Source organism: Trachurus japonicus, chromosome 15, assembly GCF_045865225.1.
Source record: "Trachurus japonicus isolate A0001 chromosome 15, Traja_1.0".
Lineage (NCBI taxonomy): Eukaryota > Metazoa > Chordata > Actinopteri > Carangiformes > Carangidae > Trachurus > Trachurus japonicus.
Window position 1 is genome coordinate 23,673,457 of NC_140921.1, and position 23,503 is coordinate 23,696,959.

General features: G+C 42.4%; 1 protein-coding gene across 6 annotated transcripts in view; it reads right to left on the reverse strand.

Annotated features, from left to right (window-relative positions):
• The window catches only part of ate1 (arginyltransferase 1), a 52,481-nt gene that overhangs the window by 25,599 nt on the left and 3,379 nt on the right, over positions 1-23,503 (reverse strand). Inside the window, exons 2-10 of one of the 6 annotated variants that reach the window (XM_085800601.1) lie at positions 22,672-22,735; positions 22,494-22,556; positions 22,217-22,320; positions 21,776-22,012; positions 16,585-16,799; positions 13,784-13,912; positions 12,216-12,344; positions 6,118-6,150; positions 552-733 (exon numbers count right to left, since the gene is read on the reverse strand). In XM_085800601.1, coding sequence (XP_085656727.1) covers positions 552-733; positions 6,118-6,150; positions 12,216-12,344; positions 13,784-13,912; positions 16,585-16,799; positions 21,776-22,012; positions 22,217-22,320; positions 22,494-22,556; positions 22,672-22,735 — 1,156 coding nt within the window. Of the gene's footprint in view, positions 1-551; positions 734-6,117; positions 6,151-12,215; positions 12,345-13,783; positions 13,913-16,584; positions 16,806-21,775; positions 22,013-22,216; positions 22,321-22,493; positions 22,557-22,671; positions 22,736-23,503 lie in introns of all 6 variants that reach the window. The other 5 variants (XM_085800600.1, XM_085800606.1, XM_085800605.1 and 2 more) reach the window with 5 other exon arrangements.

Below are 23,503 nucleotides of genomic sequence, written 5' to 3' on the forward strand. Positions count from 1 at the left end.
CATTATTGGGTTACATTTTACAGGAAACGCCAGATACGTGTGCCTGCAGTCTGTGTGTGCGCTCTCTTATTTCATCTTGGCAGAGAGAACTGTCGTCAGCTGAACCACAAAACAGAGCACTGCCTCGGCCAATCAACTGCAAAGAGGTATTTTTCTCCAACCTACAGTATTATGGCACTTATAGTATACAGTTCTAAGGAGAGATAAAAATTTGGGAGGGGCTGAGAAGACCAAGAGTCAGGGAGAGAGCAGGTTAAGGGGAGGGCAAACATGAGGGAATGAAAAGAGAGGAAGAGGAAAAGAAAGAACAAAGAAATTAGACAAAAAAGGAGAATGTTCAACAGTGGGACCCCTCTTTGAAGAAGCTACATGTTGCATTTGACAAATAAGAGTGTGAGTACTGTAAACGATCCAGATATTTGTAAGAAACAAAACATATGGCTTGGTTTTATCAAACATGAGCACTGACGGTGTCGCTGTGAGGGCTACGCATCCTCCACATTATTGTCTAAAGTCTCTACGACGAGTTATAAGAGACCTTAAGGACCAACCTGAGAGCAGAGTAGGAGCCCAGAGACAGTGAGGCAAATTCTGGGTGGTAGTACAAGTAGACGGACGACACACAGGTGGGCAAGATGTCGATCACGCCCACAGCCACGATGCGTCCGTCCAGCCAGTACTGCTGATGGAAGGACCCGTAGCCCACCTCGGGTCCATCCGGAGAGAATTCAGCCTGTGTGGAGGCAAAGAGCGAAAAACAGTTAAAGAGAAAGCGGTTACTGGTGGTCAAAACGGTAATGGTACTCTTGTGTGCAATACAGGTTGTATGTGAAACATATAAATCACAGCAGAATGAGAATGTGGTATTTAAAAGGATTGTTTTCACTCGCTTGCACAGATCTGCTTTCTCTGCCTTATGTACACACACCTGTACTATGGTGTATTATAACCCCAGCTTTTTTTCCCCGCCAGGCCTCACGCATTATGTGTGGGGGTGTACAGTAGCCTCGCGTTCAGCCTGCTAATGGCTCCCAAATGTGGAGCGAGAGCAGGAGCAGGGTGGGGTTGGGGGGGGCGGGGAGGGACTGGTCACAGAAACACTCCGGGAGAGGACTTTTTAATAAAAGACCCTGCATGAGCAAAATCCATTTCACCAGGCGGTGGTGGAGTGTTGCCAAGCTTTCTCCTATATATGTCTGTGTCTGCTCTCTCCATGAGGCATGAAAGAATGTGGGCGTAGGTGTGCACCCGTGTGCCTTAGTCTGCCCCATTAATAAAACAGTTAAGTGTTTGACACACATTGAGTTTCTCATAGGGATCCACATGCTGGGTTTTTCAATCAAGTGGCTTGAGTGCTTTTATCACAGAGGCTTAAGACCAGAGGCTTGGGGTTAAGGTTAAAAGTCACGTTAAGCTAGGGTATTGGCTTATGTTTGTGTGTGTGTGTGTGTGTGTGTGAGTGTGTGTGCACGTGTATGTGTGTCTGTCTTCAGTGCATGAGTAACAGGATCCTTCTCTTTCACCAACTTTCATCTGGACCCAGTTAAATAGCGCAGACACTGCTAGTTATCACAACACCAAGAGAGCTGGCTGTCTTATCCAGCGCTGCAGTCTGACCAAACTAAACCTGGCCAAATCCAAATACACACACACACACACACACACACACACACTCCCTGCAGCTCTATGACCCCAGAGGGCTGAACATCACCAATGGGGAGACTGTGTGCCACATTCCTCCTTAGCACCATGTAAGGTTTTGTTAAGTCGAGCTGGTAATATAAACAAAACTATATCCCTCTGGCTCAGGCGCTTGGACACCCAGGTCTGATTTCCTGTCTGACACAATGTATAGTAGAGTCCATTTATTCTTTTTTTTTTTCTGTGTGGGCAATTGGGAGGGGAGGGATGATTACATCGTCTAAAATGCTCCTCCACATCACAGGACATATGATATGACACAAAGATGATGTGGGTTTACTACACATTAGCTGTAAATGACTGGCAGACTAAAAGGCTAAAAGGAGGGAAGAATATGATAAAAATGAAAAGTTATGGGGGGGTGTAGAGCCGAGGGGTGCTGAAGGGTGACAGACACCACATCTGGAACAAGCACTCTATGTGGCTGTGTGTGCGCCTGTGTGTGTGTGTGTGTGTGTGTGAGAGGCTGGGGGAACTGTCCGTCTGTATAAGCAGGCAGCCTGTTATTTCTTGGCAGCAGCTCTCCCAGAAACACTGGAGGCTTTGTCAGAGGCCCCTCGGCATCATTTAGAGGTTGTAAGTAAAAGGAAAGCAAGCCGAGCTGGTGATCAGTGTGTGTAAGAGAGGGAGATTTTTCTTACCTCACCCTCCACTGTATATACGCTTGAGCACAATTCTATCAGCGCGGACGCCCGTGCCATTGGAGTAATGGCTGCCTCAGTGTGCATGTTTGTTTGTAAGTTCATACCAAGTCCAAGGCTGATCTCGTCTGACTGACCTGCGCGTCACCCCCAGACGACAACTTAATGGTTGTGTCCTTGCCACTGTGACAACAATCCAAACATTCTCTGGAGCACATCAAATCACCCCAGATCTCTTCCACTGCAGCCCCAAATCGCTCTCATATGGCTTAAATACAGGGCCATTTGAGCAGGGAGGTGGTGTGCTGTATGTTGTTTCAGATAGACACTTATCGGAACAACTCATTATGGAAAACTGTCTGAAACAAGGACCTAGTATAATACGCATGGCAAAAATACAGAGACTGACAGCTCAGAGCTCAGGTATTTCAAAATAAATCATCTATCCTGAAAAAAACTGTGACAAAACTTTAATGGCAACACAAATGCTGTTGTAATCATGTAAACTGCAAAGGGCTGCAACATTTTTCACAGATTATTTCTGCGGTTTTGACTTGTCTCCGGTGTGACAGTTCTAGGACATTATTGCATGTGGCTGAAAATCACACACAAAGAAAAAAAAAGGGAGATGTGTCATTCAGTGTATTGAAAAAACAGCTTTTTATATCTCATTGTTTTAGGACTGGCTTTTTTGCTTAGAGCATTTGGACGTGTCAGATATTGAAACAGATTTTGGGAATAGCTGTGACTTTATCCCATTTCCTCACAGCAATCAGTGAACTAGCTTTTACACTGATTTTTATATCATGTTTTTCTTATTTCATATTTCCTTGTACTCTTTCCATCTTCTTGTATGATTAATTTGGCATGTCTTTACTCATTAGGCTTTTTCATGTGGCTACTAAGCATATTATTTTCAAGTAACACTACAACACTCTGCAGACTGGCTGTGATTTCTGGCTCCTTGAATCAGTTGTGCTGAACATGATTACAGTACCACAGTTAACGGCTGTAGATAAGCAGCACGTTGAGTCTATTAATTGCTCAGTTGTTATTAATTGCTTGCGGATGGTAATCAGTCACCGTGGGATGAGTGCTTACCACCATGTTGCTACTTTCTTTTCCGCTAAAGTTCAACTCTATGTGACTCTATTGTTAGACATGCTGTAGCAATTATGCTGTTATGAATGTGGCACTGACCATCAACTGATGGTCTGAGGTGTAAACGGTGTGTTAATATCATATTTCAGATTTTGATAGATATTGTGATGATTTTAGTTGGACAACTAATTTTTCATTCAATTTTTTTTCATTAAATGCTGGCTCTATTTGCAGGCCTGGGCTGTCTCTGCAGCACCACCACAAGGCTTCATTTATAGTATGTAAAATTTACCAAAAAGAAAAAAAAATCACCTCTTTAAATTTAGATATAGCACCTGATCATATTGTAACTTCTATGATATTTAGAGTCATTGCTCATCACTATAACTAACACATTGTAAACTTGGCCCTCACAATTGTGCATCCACACACAACCACAAATATGCATAGAGCGAGACCTGCAAACAGGCTGCAGATGTAGCTGCACCTGTTATCATGACCATGCAGCAGTGCTCATTTCTCCAATGCTTAACATTTGTTTTAGTATTTGACTCATTTTCAGGAGTGTCTATTGTTTCATTCTTGATGCAGCTAGTAGAACTTTTCCATTTTTTGGGCTTATAGATGCAGCATGTACAGTGGTGTCTGTGTCTTCACTAGTGTGGTATGTCAGATGGTGCGCTTCCTGCTGCTGTGTATTTCATTTACTTTCCCCTCATCTCCTTCCCCTTCGGAAAGTGAACACAGGGATCGCTGACGGACAGGCAGAGTTGCAGAGGAGTGGCCAAGGGCCTGGGTCCATAAAGAAACAAAGTGACTAATTGGCGAACACCTCTGTTAATGAGTGTTTGCCCCTTGGTTACACATTCGGAGGCTGTAAAGACAAATAAATAGAAACAGAACGAGTGCGTGAACCCCGCACAGCCCATAAAATCCAGAGTTTCTTGACCTCAAGTGCAGCAAGAGACACCTGCATAGCTGTTGCTCATGCTTGCAGGCACCGATATGCCACTGTTTATCAGACAGTACAAATGTGTTTTTACTTCTCTGTTTGTTTAAATGTATTACAAAAACAAAAAAAAACAGGAATCAGGGGCAGCTGATGTTAATTATGAGTTTCAGCACGAATCCTCTGCAATTTTGGTAAAACGGAGCACAGCAACAAACAAACAAGTCAGACGAACCTGGCTCCTAATTAGCTGCAGTTGCATTTTTAAGTATGCTGTTTGCATACATTTGTATAAATGCTGGCTTACATGTGAGCTGATCAACCACACAGTATGCAGGTCCATGTGGTGAGTGTCTGTGTGTGTATTTTAATAGCGGCCTGATTGGAGACAGATGGAGGCCAACACGCAGAGGTAGCTCAGAAAGCCATGCATAACAACTCTGAAATGGAGAGCATTTGGAGAAGACAGAGAGAGAACGAGATCAGAAAAAGGAATAAAAACAAAGTTGGGTGAGAGGAGGCCAAATGAGTGAAGACAGCCCCCGAGCCAGGCTGAGAGGAGGGGACAGTGAAGGCAGAAAGATATGTGAGGCCACGGTACGTGTGCATACGTGTGTGTATGTGTGTGCAGACCTGTGTAATTCACTGTGCCTGGACGCCTGCCTTGACGAGGTGATAAAAGCTTGTTTCCTATAAACACTAATGATGTTCATTAGTGAAGACCTGAGGGGGCCCACAGGGCAGCAGAGTGACTGTGTCTGTGTGTCTCTGTGTCAGTCAGTATGCATGTGTGTGTGCTCTTGGACCCCAATCCTGTTAAAGTGGCTGTTATAAGTGCCCATCCTGGGTCTAATTGCTGGTGTAATTATCCTAACCCAACACGTCCACTGGTGTTTCTGAAGGCAGCAGCTCACTGGGCCTGCTAAGTGCTCAGTGATGCCTGACTGCACCTACATCTCACTCACCCTAACCCTCAGTGACCACAGGCAATATGCACATCTTAACTAGGAATCCTCTTCCAGATCCCATCAACATCCTTTGTATTATAAATAGCTTTTTTTTGTATGTAAATAGATTACCAGGAAGATTTTTATCAATTAATGCATCAGAAGATAAAATCAAACCTCAAACTTCCCATGGAGTACTTCTTCTTTTTTTTCTAACTAGGCCAATGGCCATCTGTTCGTCACAAACTGATGCCCATGAAGTTGCCTCATCAGGCTGTAATCTGTACCACACCACACAAAGTGAAGAGTGTGTGGTGTGTCCCATTCTGTCAAGGGCAGAGGAAAAGGACTGATCTGAAGACCTTGTGCTGAACACAGACGCAACGCAATCTGGACACCACATTTCACCATTTCCCTCCCTCAACACCCCCCCCTTTCACTTCGATGGGGCTAAATTAAAACCCCTCCAAAATGAAACAAAAACCCCCTCCTGAATCCCTTAACCCAGCTCTCAATCCAGCTGGAGGGCTCTTGAAGAGATAGAGCAAAGGTGGGTGGGTAGGTATGTGCTGCGGGGATCTAGCGTACATTTGAAGGAGAACTAAATACTGGAAAGCTGGATATTTTTAAAAGCATTATCTTCATCTATGACAGTGTTTTCCCCAGGGGATGACCTTGTCTTTGTTGGAGTAAATCACTGTGGGTAACACATATGGATGAAAAGAGACATTAAAAAGGGGTTTTATTAAACTGTCAACAGGCCAAAGGAAATACATACCTCTAGTGGTGAATCACAGAGAAATCTCCGGAACTGTGGAGAGAGAGGGGGGGGGCAGAGAGAAAAACAGTTAGTTCTCTGGGTCACCAACCTTTTTGAAAAGGCATAAATGAAAACCATACATGCCTCCATTGCTCTCTGTTTTCTCCTTGCTCAGGTGTCACATATCAAATCCAGCCCCCCACTCACAGAGGGGCATAAAAAGGAAGATTGTATTTTCACAAATGAAAACATTTAGCATATCAACCACAGCTCACAGTCCAGGGAGGACATACTGACAGCTTAAATATGCAGCATCACTGATGTCAAAATAGCCTATTTCTTAATACACTTTAAAATGCACATCAGATATCAATTACCGGGGGACTTTACGTCTGTGGAAACATTAAATCTTTCTTCCATTCTCTCTACTATTTCCTGTGCTCCTTCTTTTTTTCACGCCAGAGTTGAGAGCAGTGTGTTTACAGATGAGCTGACCAGCAGGACTGGAGGACAAACATAGCACGCTTCACTGTTTAGGGCCAAAACCATTGTATAATGAGTAACAGGCGCAACGGAGTAGTGATGGACAGCTTTACTCAGTCTATCTCACCCTCATGCATGAAATAAATGATGTAAAATGGCTCATAAAATAAGAGGTTGCATAATGACACTGCTTATTAACCCAATAGCTTCCATTAATAATGTGTTACTTTTTTCTTGGTTTACCTCACTCAAACCCAGACTCCAGCTTGGATTTGACTTATACAGGCTTATTAATGGGAATATATTTGACAGAAACTGCCAATAGTTGATACTTTGAACAGATTTGAGGTATTTCATGACCTCCCCAAAGTTCTACTAATTCACAGTTTGTTTTTTCCTGGAATCTTGTTCTTGTCACAGTGGAAAACAGCACTTTGGAAAGTTAAGATCTACATTTAACAACATGGCGGAAGTAAACTAGATTCAACTGTTGCATATACAAAGCTGGTTTGGGGTTTTGGAAAGCAAAGTGTTTTCATACTACATTTTACATGAGACTCCGCAAACACGGTGAAATTCTTGGACCGGCGCAAGACAGACAAAAGCGAAAAAATTTGCCAAGAATGTTTTCTGCGTTATTCCCATAACCCGCCGGGCAGCATCCGGAAAACCGAAAGTAGTAAATGCTGGGCGAGCCGACCACTAAATAATAATAACAAAATAACGATAAAGACAAAACGATATATTTATCGAAAATGGACCCATTAACAATGTAGATTCATCCACATTAATATGAGACTTTTTTATAACCAAAAGCAAACTCCTCAGGGTCTCTTTAAGTCAAATTATAAGAGATAGCAATTTATGTGGTGGGTTTTTTTTTTATTATGCTAAGCAGAAGTAAGCAATCCGGTCGTTTTGGCTAACTTCGTTAGTTAGCAGTCCCCGCCCTTGTCATGGATCTATTGGTCCTCATCCCTACGTCACCACATTCATGCGCATCCCTTGGCGGCACACACAGCCCTTCATGCCGTTCTCTCTCCTCATTGGATAAAGCTTGTAGGATACAAGGAAGTATACAAGACGTTTTCTCCTCTTACAGCAGAGCAGAGTGAATGACAGACCCGTGTTTCGGACCAAACACTCTATGAAAGTGATTGCCGTCGGAAGATATAACTATTTAAGACTTATATTAACACAAATATTCCGCTTACTTCTGCTTTAATTTTTACTTCATGTAAAAACTGTGGGGAGACATGTATATTTTGGGTGTTGGGGGTTTTATGTATGGGTGTGTACTCTACAGGCATGCACACGCACATCGACATGTGGGTTGTTAAACTGTTCTGCAATTAATGTTACAGTTGGTATCTGCAGCAGGACTGTACATAACGATAAATAGAATAAAGTCTAAGTTATGTGTAATGCAGCTCTGTACTGCCATATTGTGGTGTGGCCATTCCCTCTCATTACAACAAAGATGCTGGAAAATCCCACAAGCACACCAACGTCCCCTGTGTATGTGTGTCTGCGTCTGTACACAGCAGTACAGCTAGTAACAGTGATGACTGCTGAAGGCATGGTTCACTGGGTGGGACAGTCCTGGCTTAGATGCAACTCAAAGTCCTGCCAGTAGCCTGAACTCATCCAAAAGAGTGTGTTTCTCCATTTGTCTGCCACAGCTGATGTGTGTGTTGGTGACACTAATACAGTGTTCTCCAACACGGGGGTTGTTTTGGCAGACGTGAGCTAAAGAATGATGCACTGTCATCTGTCATTTCTATTTTACCTTTGCCTGAGGCAAACACCCAAACAGTTTTCACTGCCTCTTCAAACTCGCCCACTCCAGTTGGATTCTCATCAGAAAAAATGACTGAATCCATAAAATATTAGTTAAGTTACAGTCATAAAAAATAAGAAAATCTATAAAATACAAGGTTCGAACGCAAAACTTGCAGAACAAAAGAAACGACTGGTGCATTGCAACAGTGCACATAGTTGTTGCTATGAGAGGTGTTGTGCTGAGCTGCAACAGACTGCAACACACTGCCTTCACCCCCAATTCAACCCCACACCTGGATGCAGAGGAGGAGAGGGAATAGAATACATACATATCATTTAATGTAAATGTATGAAAATTACATTCACCTGCTGAACAGAAAAAAGATTTTGCTCAAATTTCACACTTTTCATGACCAATATGGAAATCAGGCTGACTACATCTGTGAGGCCGACAATGATCCTTGCTCATGCGAAAAAATTCTTATCGAGTTCTCCACCTGTGTAACCAATGCCAGTAAAGTGTAATTTTCCACTCCTAACTCTGCAGTGACTACTGCTTTGCCAGTCAACAAATTACCAACAGCAAAGCCTCCCAATGTGCAATACTGCTGAGGGGCACAAATGAAACTTTTGTTTAAACCTCTCTCTCAAAAAAAAAAAAAAAAAAAACAGAAAAAAGTGGTTTACCAACAGCTGCAGTTATTAGATGACATCATTTATAGAGGCCGTGCTACGACACAGGCTGCTGAGAGCCTCCTGTGGACTTGGTAGTAAAGCGTTGTGTTATTTGATTATTTGATTAGTAGTCTACAAGTGTGTGAACTTCAGTGCATGTGTCATGATACGTTTCGACACCTATGAGGACCATCATCATCATCATCATCATCGGGGGGGGTGAAGGGGCTGCTGGGTAATCGCATGTAGGGGAACAAGCAGTGGAGCACGGCAGCCCTCCACTGCTGCTGTGTTAACCTTGCTCCGCTGGGCGAGGCCGCTCTCCTGGAGCCTGGCAGAGTTGACCCCTCTCTGGTCACTGACAAACAACAGACCACACAGTTCTGACAGCCTGACACAGACACACACACACACACTCACACTCTGCAAGACACACAGACAGTCTCATATAGGCACAGTCACTCAGGAACCAAAGACAGTGAGAGAACAAACATGTGAATACAATCTCAGCTTCCTCTCTCCCTCTATCTCTAATACAACAACACATATGCCTGTAAACGGAGCCGAGGCCAGAGTTCCTTCTGGAACGCTCTCATCACCAACACATGGAGTCCATCACTTCCTCTCTAACTCTCCCTTTCCTATAGTAAACACTCATCTGTGTACGATTAGGAGGGCAAGCAGCCGTTTCATACACACATACACACAAACACACACACAGAGACAAACACAAGCTGTCGTGTCTTCACTCACGCACAGTACAGTACATATAAACGCACACATCTGCTTAAACCTAATTGCCACTTAAACCCCTCGTCACTGTGCACTTTACTTGCTCAAACTGCTGTGCTTATTTGAGCGACAAGGTGCTTCTATTCAGTCTCACATTATAAAACAATAAAAACAACCCTAATACAGTGTTTTTTTCTCTTTGGTAAACTTCTGCTGACTAATCTTTGTTTATCTCAGAGTGTATAAAAGGAGTTTCAGGAACCTAGCTGCAAGCAGATCTACAGTGATAAAGCTGCTTACAGAGGCCGGTATTGAATTTTTCATTATTGTGCATAAGCATGTTGCAAATAGCTTGAGGATAATCTGAGCCAAAAGTTATTTTTCCATATACTTCTTTCCCCCCGTTTTTCTTCCATGTGTCTTGGTTGAGGCTCTAGCCATCAAGAAGAGTAAATACAGATTTAACAGGATTTGTATTCCTGAAAATGAATGCCACATGTGCAGGAACTCAGAGTCACGGCTCAGCACAACAGTTAAGAACAGTAAGTGTGAGTGAGAGAGAGATAGTGTGTGTGCGTGTGCGCGCGTGTGTGCGCATGTAAGTCAAAATAATTGCATGTATGTGCTTCAGCTCTGTCAGGGAACCAGGATTGGATGTGGAAGGAATAATGTCTGGCTCTGTTCCAGTCATGGTACGACAGGAAATGCATGCATCCTTCAACAAATAAAGCCATTCCGCTGTAGGACATCATACTGTCTAATGATAGTACAATTTTGGCAGGGTTATTCAACTTGCACAAACACACAATCTCTCCTTTCACCTGGCTCGGAGCCAGGTCGATGGTATCCCACTCTCTGTCCCAAGGTAATACTTTAATAGATTAATAAATACCTCTGTAAATACTACATGACCCAACTTCCTAGGTAGCTGCAGCAGGCCTAGAATGGCATGGCACCAGAATGTGCCATCACCACATCAACAATGTGTTTCCCATTTCTTTATGGATGCCACAGGACAATGGGGGGGAGGGGAGGGCGGTGGGGGGGTTTGAGCTTCTGGGAAGAGAGCAGGGGTGTTCACCAGGAGCTTGACGGGTAAGAAAATAAAATCAGCAGCGTTTACTACTGTGGGCTGAGGCATGGATGTCATAGTCGTGAGTCCAACTAAGGAAAAAACAATAAGGTTACATTTATTTGAGTGGTAATAATTAGGGCTCCGAATAGTATTTAACTAACCACAGTGATCATGGAGAGCAACAAGGGATCTCTGAGTCTGATTTTTAAAGTGATACAACTCCAACATGTTGTGAGGCTGATGCCAGGAGGATAGACTTGATAATAATGCTTGAACTGTATATTTGTATCATCTTTATTAAGCCCTGTCAAAATGAAAAGACAGTGTTACACTCATTTCTCTATACCAATCCCTTAGGAAAAGACATCAAGATGAATTACAACGAATGTGCTCACCTGTAAAAGTAATGGACCTTAGTAATGGATCTTAATTCACTGTGCTTTATAACTACACTACATTCAGTCAGTATCCAACCTGGAAAGACCATCAATAAAAAAAAAAGAACTTTACTTTCTGGCAGCGCAACAGACAGCACAACTGTTTGTGCAGCTCCACACCTTTTTATTTTTTTTAGATGTTATTCCTCTAGTTCTTGAACCCATCCAATCCCAGTACAGTTATAAACCTAAAGCTGAAACTGCACACAAACACCCACAAACACACTCCCTATTAATAGAGGTGGTGTTATGGCACTAGGAAAGAATCTGCCACAGTCTGCCCAATCTGACAGTTTTTATTATTTATTAATTACCTTACTTTTACAAGCTGGAGAATTCAGTAATTTACTGAGGCCTGCTGGCAGGAGGCTGGAGAGGGAGGTTGTTTTTCCAGCCCTGAGGGACAAAAGGCCCTCTCAGGTTAGTAAGGATGTCCAGCAATTCTGCATCCTGACTAGACTTTATTTTCTCCTCTTTTATTTATATATATATAAACACCGGAGAAAAAGAAGTGTGTGTGTGTAATTTTTGATATTATTTACTGGGCGTTATAAATTAAACCAAATGGCTCTATACTTGGTTACTTTCCGTTTCCTGTTCCCATTCATTCCCATAATAAGTCTTATTCACTAGAATAAACTAGTGAATATGTTGTTATATATTTTACACAGTTTACAGTTGTGGTTTTAACATTACACATATGCAAGAAAAAATATCAACTGTGCAGTAAAAGCATTTTAATGATCCTATTTATTTACTATGCTTATTAAGCGCTACATCCAACACTCCAAAACCCAAAAGATTTTACGTCAAAACAACATAAAACCAAGAGAAGCAGCAGATTCTCATGTGTACTAGGTTGGAAAATCATTGCAGTGCGGTGTAGTGCAGTGGAGCCCTAAAGTAGGTGCAGAATAATAATCATGCAGTACCTCGCTCTCACTACATTCGCTGGGGTCATCACCATGAATGGCCATCTGGTAGCGGGCGTACAGTGCCACCGACTGCTCAAAGGATGCTGTGAATTGAGGGTCCTCAAAGCTGACCGGCACTAGCCTCACCTTCAAGCACAGGTTGTGGAGGGAGAGGGGCGGTAGGGTGGAAGGAGGTTTTATTAGGGTTGACAATGAATGCAAAGACAGTAATAAGAAAATGAATTTAAAAAGAAGGGGAGGAAGGACAAGAGGCTCCAATGAAATGGACAGAGCAGGAATCAGTAGGAGAGGTTTTACACAACACTGTTATTCAAGTGTTTTGGCATTTTAAGGATCACATCAGTCTCCTAGTCCTCGGGCCCAGCTGGTAACACAGCTGGTCTGTTTTGAGTTGGAAATTTGATTTAGTGATTTTATCAGATTGCTGTACAAGAAGGACAAATGAATGCAAGAAAACAATGGGATTCTAGGAGACTGAGAGTGTGTTTTTAAAAGAGTAAGATGAGAGGCAACTTGAGGATGAGGCTAGTGCACTGCCCAGCTTTCACCACAGATCACATGGAGAGGACTGAGAACTTACGATTCAACAGTCGTGCGTGTAAGGTCCGGAGCAGCCGAAATCCAGACTCTGAAGCGTCTGAATAGATCATCTCAGCTAGACACACAGACTCTTCTCACACTACAGACTCCTCCAGAAGGTAAACAAAGTCAAACAGACTGCACGCACAAAGACAATTAAGATCTCGTTACCATACCATCTAATCCTGAAATGAAATGAGATTCCAGTTTACACAAAGGGGGCTATCATGAGGGTAGGGTGATTTGAGGGGGAGGGGGGCACACAGACGAGGTAAATGTGTGAAGGCCGGGTGGGTTCAGCTGACGAACTGGCCCCCCAAAATTCAAGACTAACAACCCTGCTGGCCGACTGAGGGCCAACTCTGACACCTGGAGAAACACTGCTCTCAACCGTGGCGTATGGAAACATTTTCCCCTCCATTTCCTCTGCCTTTGACTCACACTCTTATACACATACACTCTGTTTTATACTAACATGTTAACGCTTTTTTTTTTATTCATACAGACATTTTGGTTTTTCCCCCCTGAGGCTTAATGTTACAAAGTTAAAACACCAATTATTTACCTGTTTTTTTGTTTGTTTGTTTTTTTCAAAAATTTTAGATATCTCAGTTATAGCACTGACTTTAGTTTGTTGTGATTCAACATTTTTCGAAAGTAAAAAAAAACCAAACATCAATGAATTAAAGCAAAACTTAATGAGTAATTGTAAATCGATTCATAAAGAACAACTGAAAATAAAGCAGACAAATCAAAAAGTATTACTATGTCTGATGCATTTGTTTAAAAATATTTTTAAAAATCACTCCTAGCAGTTAACAACAAAATTGGATCAATGATAAATTTGAATCTATTGTATGATTGAACGATTCAAGTGAGATGACATCCTTTTGATGCCCCTGTGGGTACCCACACTTGTCCGCCCTCTCCCTCCCTCCCTGGGTGCCCCTAAAGCAGGTTGACCTACGCGCCCCCCACCCTCTGACCTGGCTCTCGGAGGGTTTGTCAGGAGGGTCCTTGTGAATGGCCATCTGGTAGAGTTTGTACACCTGGTAGGAGGCGTCGAAAGAGGCTTTGAACTGCGGGCTAGGGGGATTGGAGCGCACTAGCCTCACCTTCAAAAAGAATATGGGCAGACAAGGGTTAATATCAAAATAGAAAAGAAGTGCTGAGAGTAACATAAGTGGAGATTCAGAAAACGAAAAAAGAGGAACAAAATCAAAGAGAAAAAAGGCGTGAAAGAACTGTGAAAAAGGAGAGAGACGGACATAATCTCACCCTCTTGTAGCCAAGAGACATGGAGAGTTTTAACCATTTAACATACAAATTTAAAAAAAACATCCAATTAGGTTTATCATTTCATTTTTAGTTGAGTGCTCGTTTTCACTGATAGCAGCGTTATCTTGATAAAACAACAATACAATGGGGTGAGTTATGTCCATCTCCATAGTGACATAAAAATGTAAAATAAAAAACATCTGTTGTCATATAGATTGTGGTAGTTGTCAAAATGCAGAAATAATCATTAGCCTATTTACTGCAGTGTGTGTATGAGCCCATTTCCAGTGCTTCACCATGTCATATGAGGCTGAGGCTTTATCCTTCATCCTGATCATGTCCAACAGAAACTGGAGTGTGCTAATCTGCAAGTTGCCAAATGGATGAATCCCTACATAAATGTTAAAGTCGCATGACAGATTTGAGGTTTATTTGTACCACTTAGGCACAAAGATACTCATGCATTTCTTAATGTTGTCCATGCAGTGCTATGATCAATCTTAAGGCGGATCATAGGAGAAGCCTGCGACAGAGAGAAAATCTGGCTGAGTGTTGCTAATGTCACAATATCTACAGAGGAATTCAACTTTCTCATCCTCTGGCCCCATTTAATTAACCGTCTTCTTCGTTTGGAAGCTTTTGTTGGCCACAGAGGCTTTGCCATATGAATCCCCTGGACGGACAGGATAGAGGAACTGAACCTGGGGTTTGTTTGAGTTGGAACTAAGTGGGTCTCTCTCATATGACCACTTGGCATCCACATCCTTTAGTCAAACAGAGACGTCGGGCCTCTCACAATGAAAGGACAACGCTCAAGTTCGGTCTCTTTAATTTTGTACTAAAGCTAGAGATATATTGTGATAGGCAGAAATCCTTTTGGTGAACCAACAGTGCAGCAGATAGTGGACAGCATTGAAATGAAATGTTTTACAATTCTCATAACAGTCTTGAAATGCAACACCGATAGTCTAATGCTTAACCACTTTTAGAATGTTCACATCAAGCCTCATCATACCAGTAGCTTTTGTTTGGCTTTGATTAAAATGAAAGATCATGTTTTCCCTCTTTGTCTTTAACTGAGCCGCGTGCTTCGCTGAACCTAAATCTTTCACTACACCATTATAAAGTAATATAACAGTAGAGCCGTTGTGATAATGAGAAAAGTGCGGTGACAGTAGACAATACACATGAGGAGAACAGTGGGTGAATAATTCCACTCTCTCCTGAGGCGCCTGAGGGGCTCTCAATCATGTCCTCACACTGCCCCCTGGTGGTGGACAGTAAAACCACAGCTGCATTTAAAGCCCAGGACAGAGGTAACTTCAGGACTGTACACACATCTGCACCAGCCTCACCTGCCACTGTCGCTTATCTCTTTGTTCTGCATTTTAATTACTTCATCAGCGTCCCAGAAAACAGATTCTACAACAAACATGTCATAAGAAAAAAATTGTAAGTGAGCCGTTTCACAGTAAGGTGAGCCTACGGCGCCACCGAGGCAGAGAGATGCTTAATCACCGAGTTTCCTTTTCCTGCCTGTATTTGTTTTCAAAGATGTCACAGGTTATCTTCTTCTCATCAGTCAAATCGTGTGTGAAATATGTTTAACAGATGTGCTTATGGTGAAACTGAGCTACACTGCATTTAATTGCTCTTGTGTAAACATCCATGCTGCGGTGCTGGTGTGAAAGCTTCTTTAAAACGCAGTCAACAGTTGAGAAAGCCAAGACTCAGCATCACACATAGACTGATTAAGCTGCGTATCATCAGAATTATCCTTTTGCCACATATTCTTTAATAAACGCCACGTGCGTCAAATGCAAGCATCTCTCAACTATTTCACTTAAAAAATATATAATTAACCTTCATTTGCAAAGGATAACCTTGTGTTTATGCCCACTTAGTGAAATTGAACCATAATTGCAGGCAAACAAATTAATCCAATTGAAAAGAGCTGACTGGGAGGAAGTGTTGGTCTAGTCTCAGGGGCTGGGGAGCGCAGACAGACACAGCCTGGTTCATCACTGCATCTGGCTCAAATCTTGGTAAAGACCAAGAATGACGTTACACTACCAACCTCAGCTTGAGGCTTTCGCCAAGGATCTTTCTACATCATTCTGCTTCCTGCCAAAATTTCATTTCCATGTCCTCTCTACCGGCTGAGCTGGGAGCTGTGGTTTTAATGTCATCAGCAGGGTAACGCGACCCAGTTTGTGTGGTGTGCCTGTCATTTGGTTGAGTTCGTACTGGGAAGGGGTGGTTTTTCCACTCTGCCCTGGCCAGCTATCCTCTCAGCACATATAAACACATGGTGAAGTCACTGGGGCTAGGGAAGAGGGCTCTGTGAAACCAATTTTTTTAAGCTGACTGAATCCAAACATTAAGGAGACAGAGAGCTAACCCAACAACACCATCTCTTAATGAAAGCTGGAATCGTCATAATTGGCTAATGTTTATTCCAAGTCAAATAAGAGGAGAAAAGAAAGCGCTACTCTGTATTTCTGCTCACCTCAAGGCAATGAGAGGAGTCGTCAGGCAATGACTCATCGATGAAATCTTCCAGGGTTTTGGCTTGGTTGGCCTGGGTGGGAGTGCTTGGGGTAGGAGAGACAATAGAGGGGACCCCATCCACGTGTTGCCTCATCTGCTCTTTCTGAAGACGTCGCTCCTTCCTTAAGTCTTTGGCCTTCCGACATGGTGGACGGCTAGGATCTGCTCCCATCCCTGTAGCTCGAGAGAGAAGCCAGAGGAGGAGGGGATGAGCGTGTCTGTGAGGTTGAGAAATTCCTGAAATAGCTCATTAACCACTTTTAGGATGTGAATAAAAACTTTTGCTTTTATGCCTCCTCCTAAAGGAGACCTAACACAGCGGTACGAAAAGTGGTAACTTCAGCTTCTGGCATTGATGAGTCACAAATTCGGGACAGATTTTGCGAGCCTTGCACCGTGGTTCTGATGGATTTTTCCCCTACCCCCTCTGGGCAAAATGGGCTGCCATGTTTGCTTTAGTGTACCCCCTGCCGAAGAAACCAGTCTCAACAGGGAGAGCCCTATGGAAGTCATTTTCTTGTTTCCCTGCCCCAATAGTCTTTACATTACATCATTGCTTAGGAGGCTATAAAACAATATGGTCTGTGGTAGTTAAGTCCAAGCAGTTAGCAGCTAGCTAGTGCAGATTTGTGAAAGGAAGAGAAGAAACAGGGGGGCAGAAGACATAATGAATCCAAAGGTGTCTCATGGGCATTTGAATTGGTAGCTCTGCTCGCCACAACTCAGGTTGCTCCTGACAGAACACACACTATACACTTCTCCTCTTCTCCTCTCTCAACATTGCTAACACCAGCATACAGAGAAGTAACTCGGTCTCTCCCGGTTTCCCTCTCTCAGTCCCCCTCCTCATGCTTCTGCTGCCTCCTCCTCCACCACCACCTCCTCCTGGGCTCTTGCCAAGCCCTCCAGCTCCCCGGGCATCCCATGTCAACAGTTTACACGCCCACATCCTGTTTGGAGCAATAAGGAAACGAGAGCCATTTCCTGCTTGTCCTATTGCCAGCCACCACCATCAGCTCACTGACTAAGTCTCTCCTCCGTCAATGTCACAAGGAAGAGAGGGACACCCGGTCCTGACAAGCGGAGAGGGAAACTCTGGCACTGGCCAAGGTTCACTGGCAACGCTCTGCTTCAGCTGACTCAAGTTTTAGGACCTTTATTGTCGACCCGTAAGGCAGCTCCTACCCCTGTGAACAGTGGGACAAAGTTAGAGAGCTGTGCAGATTTTATTTCAGTAGTTCTCGCTAGCGGTTGAGTTTGATTCTCGCTAGATTACTGTATCATATTCAATAGAATAAAAAAGCTGGAGGCCCTGAACGAGGGAAGCGTTTCCCAGATATAAACACACAACTCTGGGAGTTATAGCTTGGTCAAATGGTTTTCCTGTCAGAATAAACACAGCAAGGTCAAGAGCAACTAGTGTCTGGACTGTGTTCATCACACTGACTTGGCCACAAACAGATCCACCTTATCCACGATCAATCTGCCCACGTGCCTCTCACCCTGTAATCACACGCTCGCTACACACACACACACACACACACTTCTCTTTCTCGCTCTCTAACTCTCACACAGACACAGGTACTCCTGAGGACAGCGTATGCAGCCATGGTTAAGATAAAGTGTGACAGATCAGTTCCTGTGGAAGACAGATGCTCCCGCTCCAGCAGTTAGCACTTCATAAAAGCTATGACACTCTCCCTCCCTGCTTCCCCAGGCACAAATATGACTCTCACAATCAGAGTAAACTGGCTCCAATTGTGACATACTGCTTTCTTGCATGTAAACACGCAGAGTCACAAAACTAATTTACCGTGGGAGGAGGATGTCGTTGCCTATAAGCAGCCGCTGAAATACTAGCATGAGGTGGATGCAGTGACATTTTATGGGAACGGGACTATACGCCACCAATCTGTCTACTCAGCCGACTTTAAAATACCATCACTGCTACCATTCTGCTTCCTACAAAACCCACACATTTGGCTCGCCCGCCAACATGCCCCCACTTAAATCAATACCACAATCTGCACCAGCAGCATACTGATGAACACAGTTTTTACTTTTCCAAAAAAAAGCCTGACAAAAATCAACGTTTAGTCCATCTGTTGATTCAACAAAATGAGTCCCGTTTGGGCAATTAAAATGTTTAATCTTGTATTTCATGAATAAATAAATAAATCCAGTTCCCTGGATTCATCCAGACTGATCTTAATTTCAAGGTGGACTACAAATAAATCCGTACAGGTTTCACCACTTTTGATTTACCTACAAAGCAGACCCCGACACACCTTCCCAAAACACAATGCTCCATATGTCCTTCTGTACATGTTTACCTCTGGCTTTATGTACGATATATGGCAGATGGGGAGCCATGTTTTCTCAAACTAGACCTGGAACCTGCCCAAAGCTATAAAGCGCTTCAGTCATAAAACGACAGGAAAGATATGTCCAGGTGTTTTCTGTTGGAGGTGAATAAGGGGGTGTGGAGAACCTCTGGCTCAACACTGTAAATCCTCCTTGCTTCCTCTTTGCTCGCCTCCTAAAACAGCCTGTTATTTCTGAATGTCTGAGCAGGAGGCGTGTGGTGCTGATACAGGTGGAAGAGCAGAGCGACACTGGCACTGCTGAAATTCTCTGTACAGTATGTTTATACCTGTATCTTGGCTAACTTGTGCCAGCACTGAGCTTCCTGCTCCAATATACAGCCCGTCATTGTCTTTTGACTGATGAGCATGGGTCCTGTTCTCATTAGATGTTTGAGAGGACAAAAAGTGGGTGAAAAGTGGTTGAGGAAACATGAACATTTGTTAGAAGTGCTGCTTCCTGTCTAATGGGAGTTTATTATCTCTTCACGACGAGTGTTATTAATTCATTACTGCGAGTTGACTGTGAGGATATCCTGTACTGGAGAGTAAAGAGGAGAACATGACAGATAAACCCAAACCAGGCACACTCCTGAAAATACTGAGGACACTGCAGCCTCATTCAGGAACCTGCTGCCCAGCCGAGCCTTTTAAAGGTGAACAGTGACACCCTCTGGCAAACAATGGTCCTTTAGTTATTGTAGAGAACTATAGTGGCAGTTTTACAAGTGAGTTTCTTCAATTTCACTGAAGCTGCAGTGACAACGTTTAGAGTCACCCTTGCTACACTTTTACAGAATATCAGATATCCATAATGCATAATTTAAAAAGACAGCAGCCAACAGCTACCATGAGGCTACTTGGTCATAGACAATAAGCACGACTCAGGATGGGAAATCATAGAATAAACTCAGCAGATTTCATTGTGGCTATATAACCTGCCTCTTTAAGGGGTCGTTTCTAAGTTGTGGTATTGTAACATAACCAGCATAAGCATCAATAGCTGTTTACTTACAAGTCTTGCCAAGAGTTTCAGCGATTATGTCTGTGCAATTATCACCGCACTAGACACAGTAATAATCTTACTCTATATTTACCACATCACACCATCAGTTTAATATGACATACAGAGGTCCAATGTTTTGGAATGGACTACCTCCCTCATTAAGATCCATTTCTTCTTATTCACTTTTTAAAAAGCAGTTAAAAACACATCTCAATTTCTCTTGAATTTCCCACTCTTTCCTCTCTCTCTTTCACTCTCTCCATATCCCACATCCTTACTCTGTCCTTTTATGAGTTTAATTAATTAATTAATTTTTTGTAATTATCTCTATTGTCCTTATTTGTTACCGAATTATTTTGCACTTTATCTCTTTATTTTTTTCTCATTTCTGTTTTCTTTTGCTCACATAACATTGATTATGTATGCACTTTATCTCCTTTTTATGTTTATTTGTTAGCCATTGAAATTTGTCTTGTTGTAATTTGTTATAGGGGTGGAACCTATGTACAAGCCAACCGGCTTCGTTCCCTCCTTGCACCATTGAAATTTGTGTGCTAAATAAATAAACTCTAAACTCTAAATTCTAAACTCTAACAAGACAAGAGGTCATACACATCTGAGTAAGGCTACGTCTTCAGTGCAGCCTGGGTGCTACAGTGACTCGGTATCAAAAAATTGACAAGACAGTCCAACCGCTAAACTGGTTGACATGCTAATTTAGTGGAGGAAATGACCAAAGTAGAAGCAAACCACCTCTGGAGACAGTTTGTAAGTGAAGGAATGAAGTTTGATGCTTCTCTCACAATGTTTCTCCTAAACTGGTGAGTAAACAGCTGTTAATGCTAACCTTAGTTACCCACCATCATTGTATGAATACTGTATCATAACCCTTTTATGATCACCATCAGTAATCTCAACAAAATACTGAACGCACCATTGGATAATTGATTTAGTGTAGTTGAGTAAAACTGTACATTAAAAGCTCCATCTGTTACTAGATACAAGACATTTACTAAAATAACTATGTAGTAAATGATGCATTAAGCATAACACCTGGTTTTAAGAATCCTATAATAGCCTCCTCCTGAGAGATTAATAACACTACTGATGATTGGTGTAAGTATTCAAAGCTGTCATTGCCTACAACTCCATTTATCAGCTGACCATCATGTTCTTGGGACATCTTCTTTCTGCTCTAATAACTCATTAATCGAGTGATATATCATGTGAGATGTCATGTTCATAATAAGGCTGCATGAACCAGCTCTCATTTGCATTACACTACTTCTTACACAGCTGCAACTTAAGACTAGTTTCTCCTAAAATCATGATTTTATCACATTACCAAAGATAAAAGCAGACATTTTTGCTTGTAAAATGTTGTTGAGGGATAATGAAAATAGCTTTTTTTTTTTTTTTTTTTTAAGTATATTTTTTGGGCATTTATGCCTTCATAGATAGTACAGTTGAGACAGACAGGAAACGGGGAGGCAGAGAGAGGGGGGATGACATGCAGCAAATGGCGCCCGACGCGGGACTCGAACCGGGGCCGACCGCAGCAAGGACTGTGCCTCTATACATGGGGCGCCCGCTCCAACCACTACGCCACGCGACGCCCCATGAAAATAGCTTTTGATGATCTTTTTAATTGACTAATCACTGCAGCTCTAATACATTTATAATCATATGAAGAGTTTTCCTAAGTAAGATAATAGTCAGGGGTGGTGTATAATAATCAGTGCATCATTACCAGGCATTTGAAAGGGAAGTAGATTTCTTACCAGGTTTAGGAGCTGTGGCTGATGTCCTTCCATCTGGGACAGACGCTGAATCCTTTCTTGGTGTTTCTGAGCCTGTGGGCGCAGCACCAGCTACTTCCTTCTGAACTTCCGTGATAGTGGGACACTCTGCTACTTCCTTTTGAATGTCTGTTACAGCAGGACATTTCACTTCAGCGTGACAGACTATATTTGGTTCGCGTGGACCTGATTCTTCACACACAGAGTCCATTGGTTCCCCTACAAGGCAAAGAAATCAGTATTGTTTACACCAGACAATGTGTTCTACAGAACCACGGTACCATCAGTCTGTGCCCATTGACTCCAACTGTACTTTCAGCCATTCATTTTGATGCACATGTTGATGGATTATCTATCAATGCAAAAGTGTTGACTTACAGCTGATGCAAGTTTTTTTTTTTTTTCATATGAAAACAAAGATACCATCATCCTGTCCTGTTGGCAGTTCCCCTTTGGAAATGAATTTGCTCATCTTCTTCAAGATTTTCTTGTGGGATTTGGAAGGCTGGAATTTCAGTGCATGACACCTTGACACAGAGCACAAAGGTAAATGTTAACAATGCAATATGCATATTTATGCTGTTACACAAATATCTCATTGACATTTATCATATGAGTCATCTTCATTTGTTCCTTGTAATTTGCTCCTCTCAGTTCTAAATCAAAGGTAAAGAAATTCTGATGGGTAAAATACCATTACCTGATGGTATACTGTGGACAGCATGTCTTGTTCATTATGGGCTTGTAGACATATTTCCCACTTCTGAAAAAGGACACATGAAAACCCTTAATTGTAAAAATACATTAGCAGTGATTTGATTTAAAACAAAACAAAACAAAATTTAAAAGGTCCTTATAGCCAGAACACAGCTACTCACCTCCTCCATCCTCGATCTATGAGGTCTTGGTAATCTTGTACTGTCATGGTGTGAGACCACATCCCTGTAGAAAACAAAACACAATACAGTATGGGATGGTTATTGCTAAGACATTTATTCTTAAAAAGTCTGGAACAAAGATACATCCCCAAGTTTTGAAGCATGGCTCACAGAGCTCTCAAATACCTTATGGAAAAAAATGGTCAGAGCTGTCAGGGACATCAGACAGATTCCATCAGATATGGCAACCATTTCTTGATCATATCACACAGCGGAGAAGACCCTCATGACACCTCGATACCCTGTCTATGTTTGAATATTTATTTGTCTGTAATTTTTTAAAGTATATTTTATACAGTCACGTGTGGCCATAGAAACTGTTGTTATAGACTATAGAGTACAGCTTTCACCCTTTTTTTTCTAACCTGCTTTGGGGGAGGGGGGTGGGAAGGAGGGGGTAATTGTTTGGGTTGTTATGTCCCTTGATGTTTTGAAAATGAATAAATAAAGTGTTAAAAAAAAAAAACACCATCACTGCTTTAAAACATCAAACTGATTACACTTACAATTCTTTACTTATCATCATTATCATTTTTGCACTTTTAACAACAAAACCAGCCTGGGCGAAACAAGGAAGCATAGCCTACATAATTATATGTACATAATTAAGATGTAATTGTAAACAAGCAGCTTGGGTGTCTAGCGGAAAGACCATATTTTGTTTTAGCTTAATCACAGTGGCCCCCAAAGAGCATTCCCACAGTGCTTTAAGGCCCCCGATGGAAATAAATCTCTTATTTGTAGCAACAGCAGCTTGGATCTTTCTTCCCAC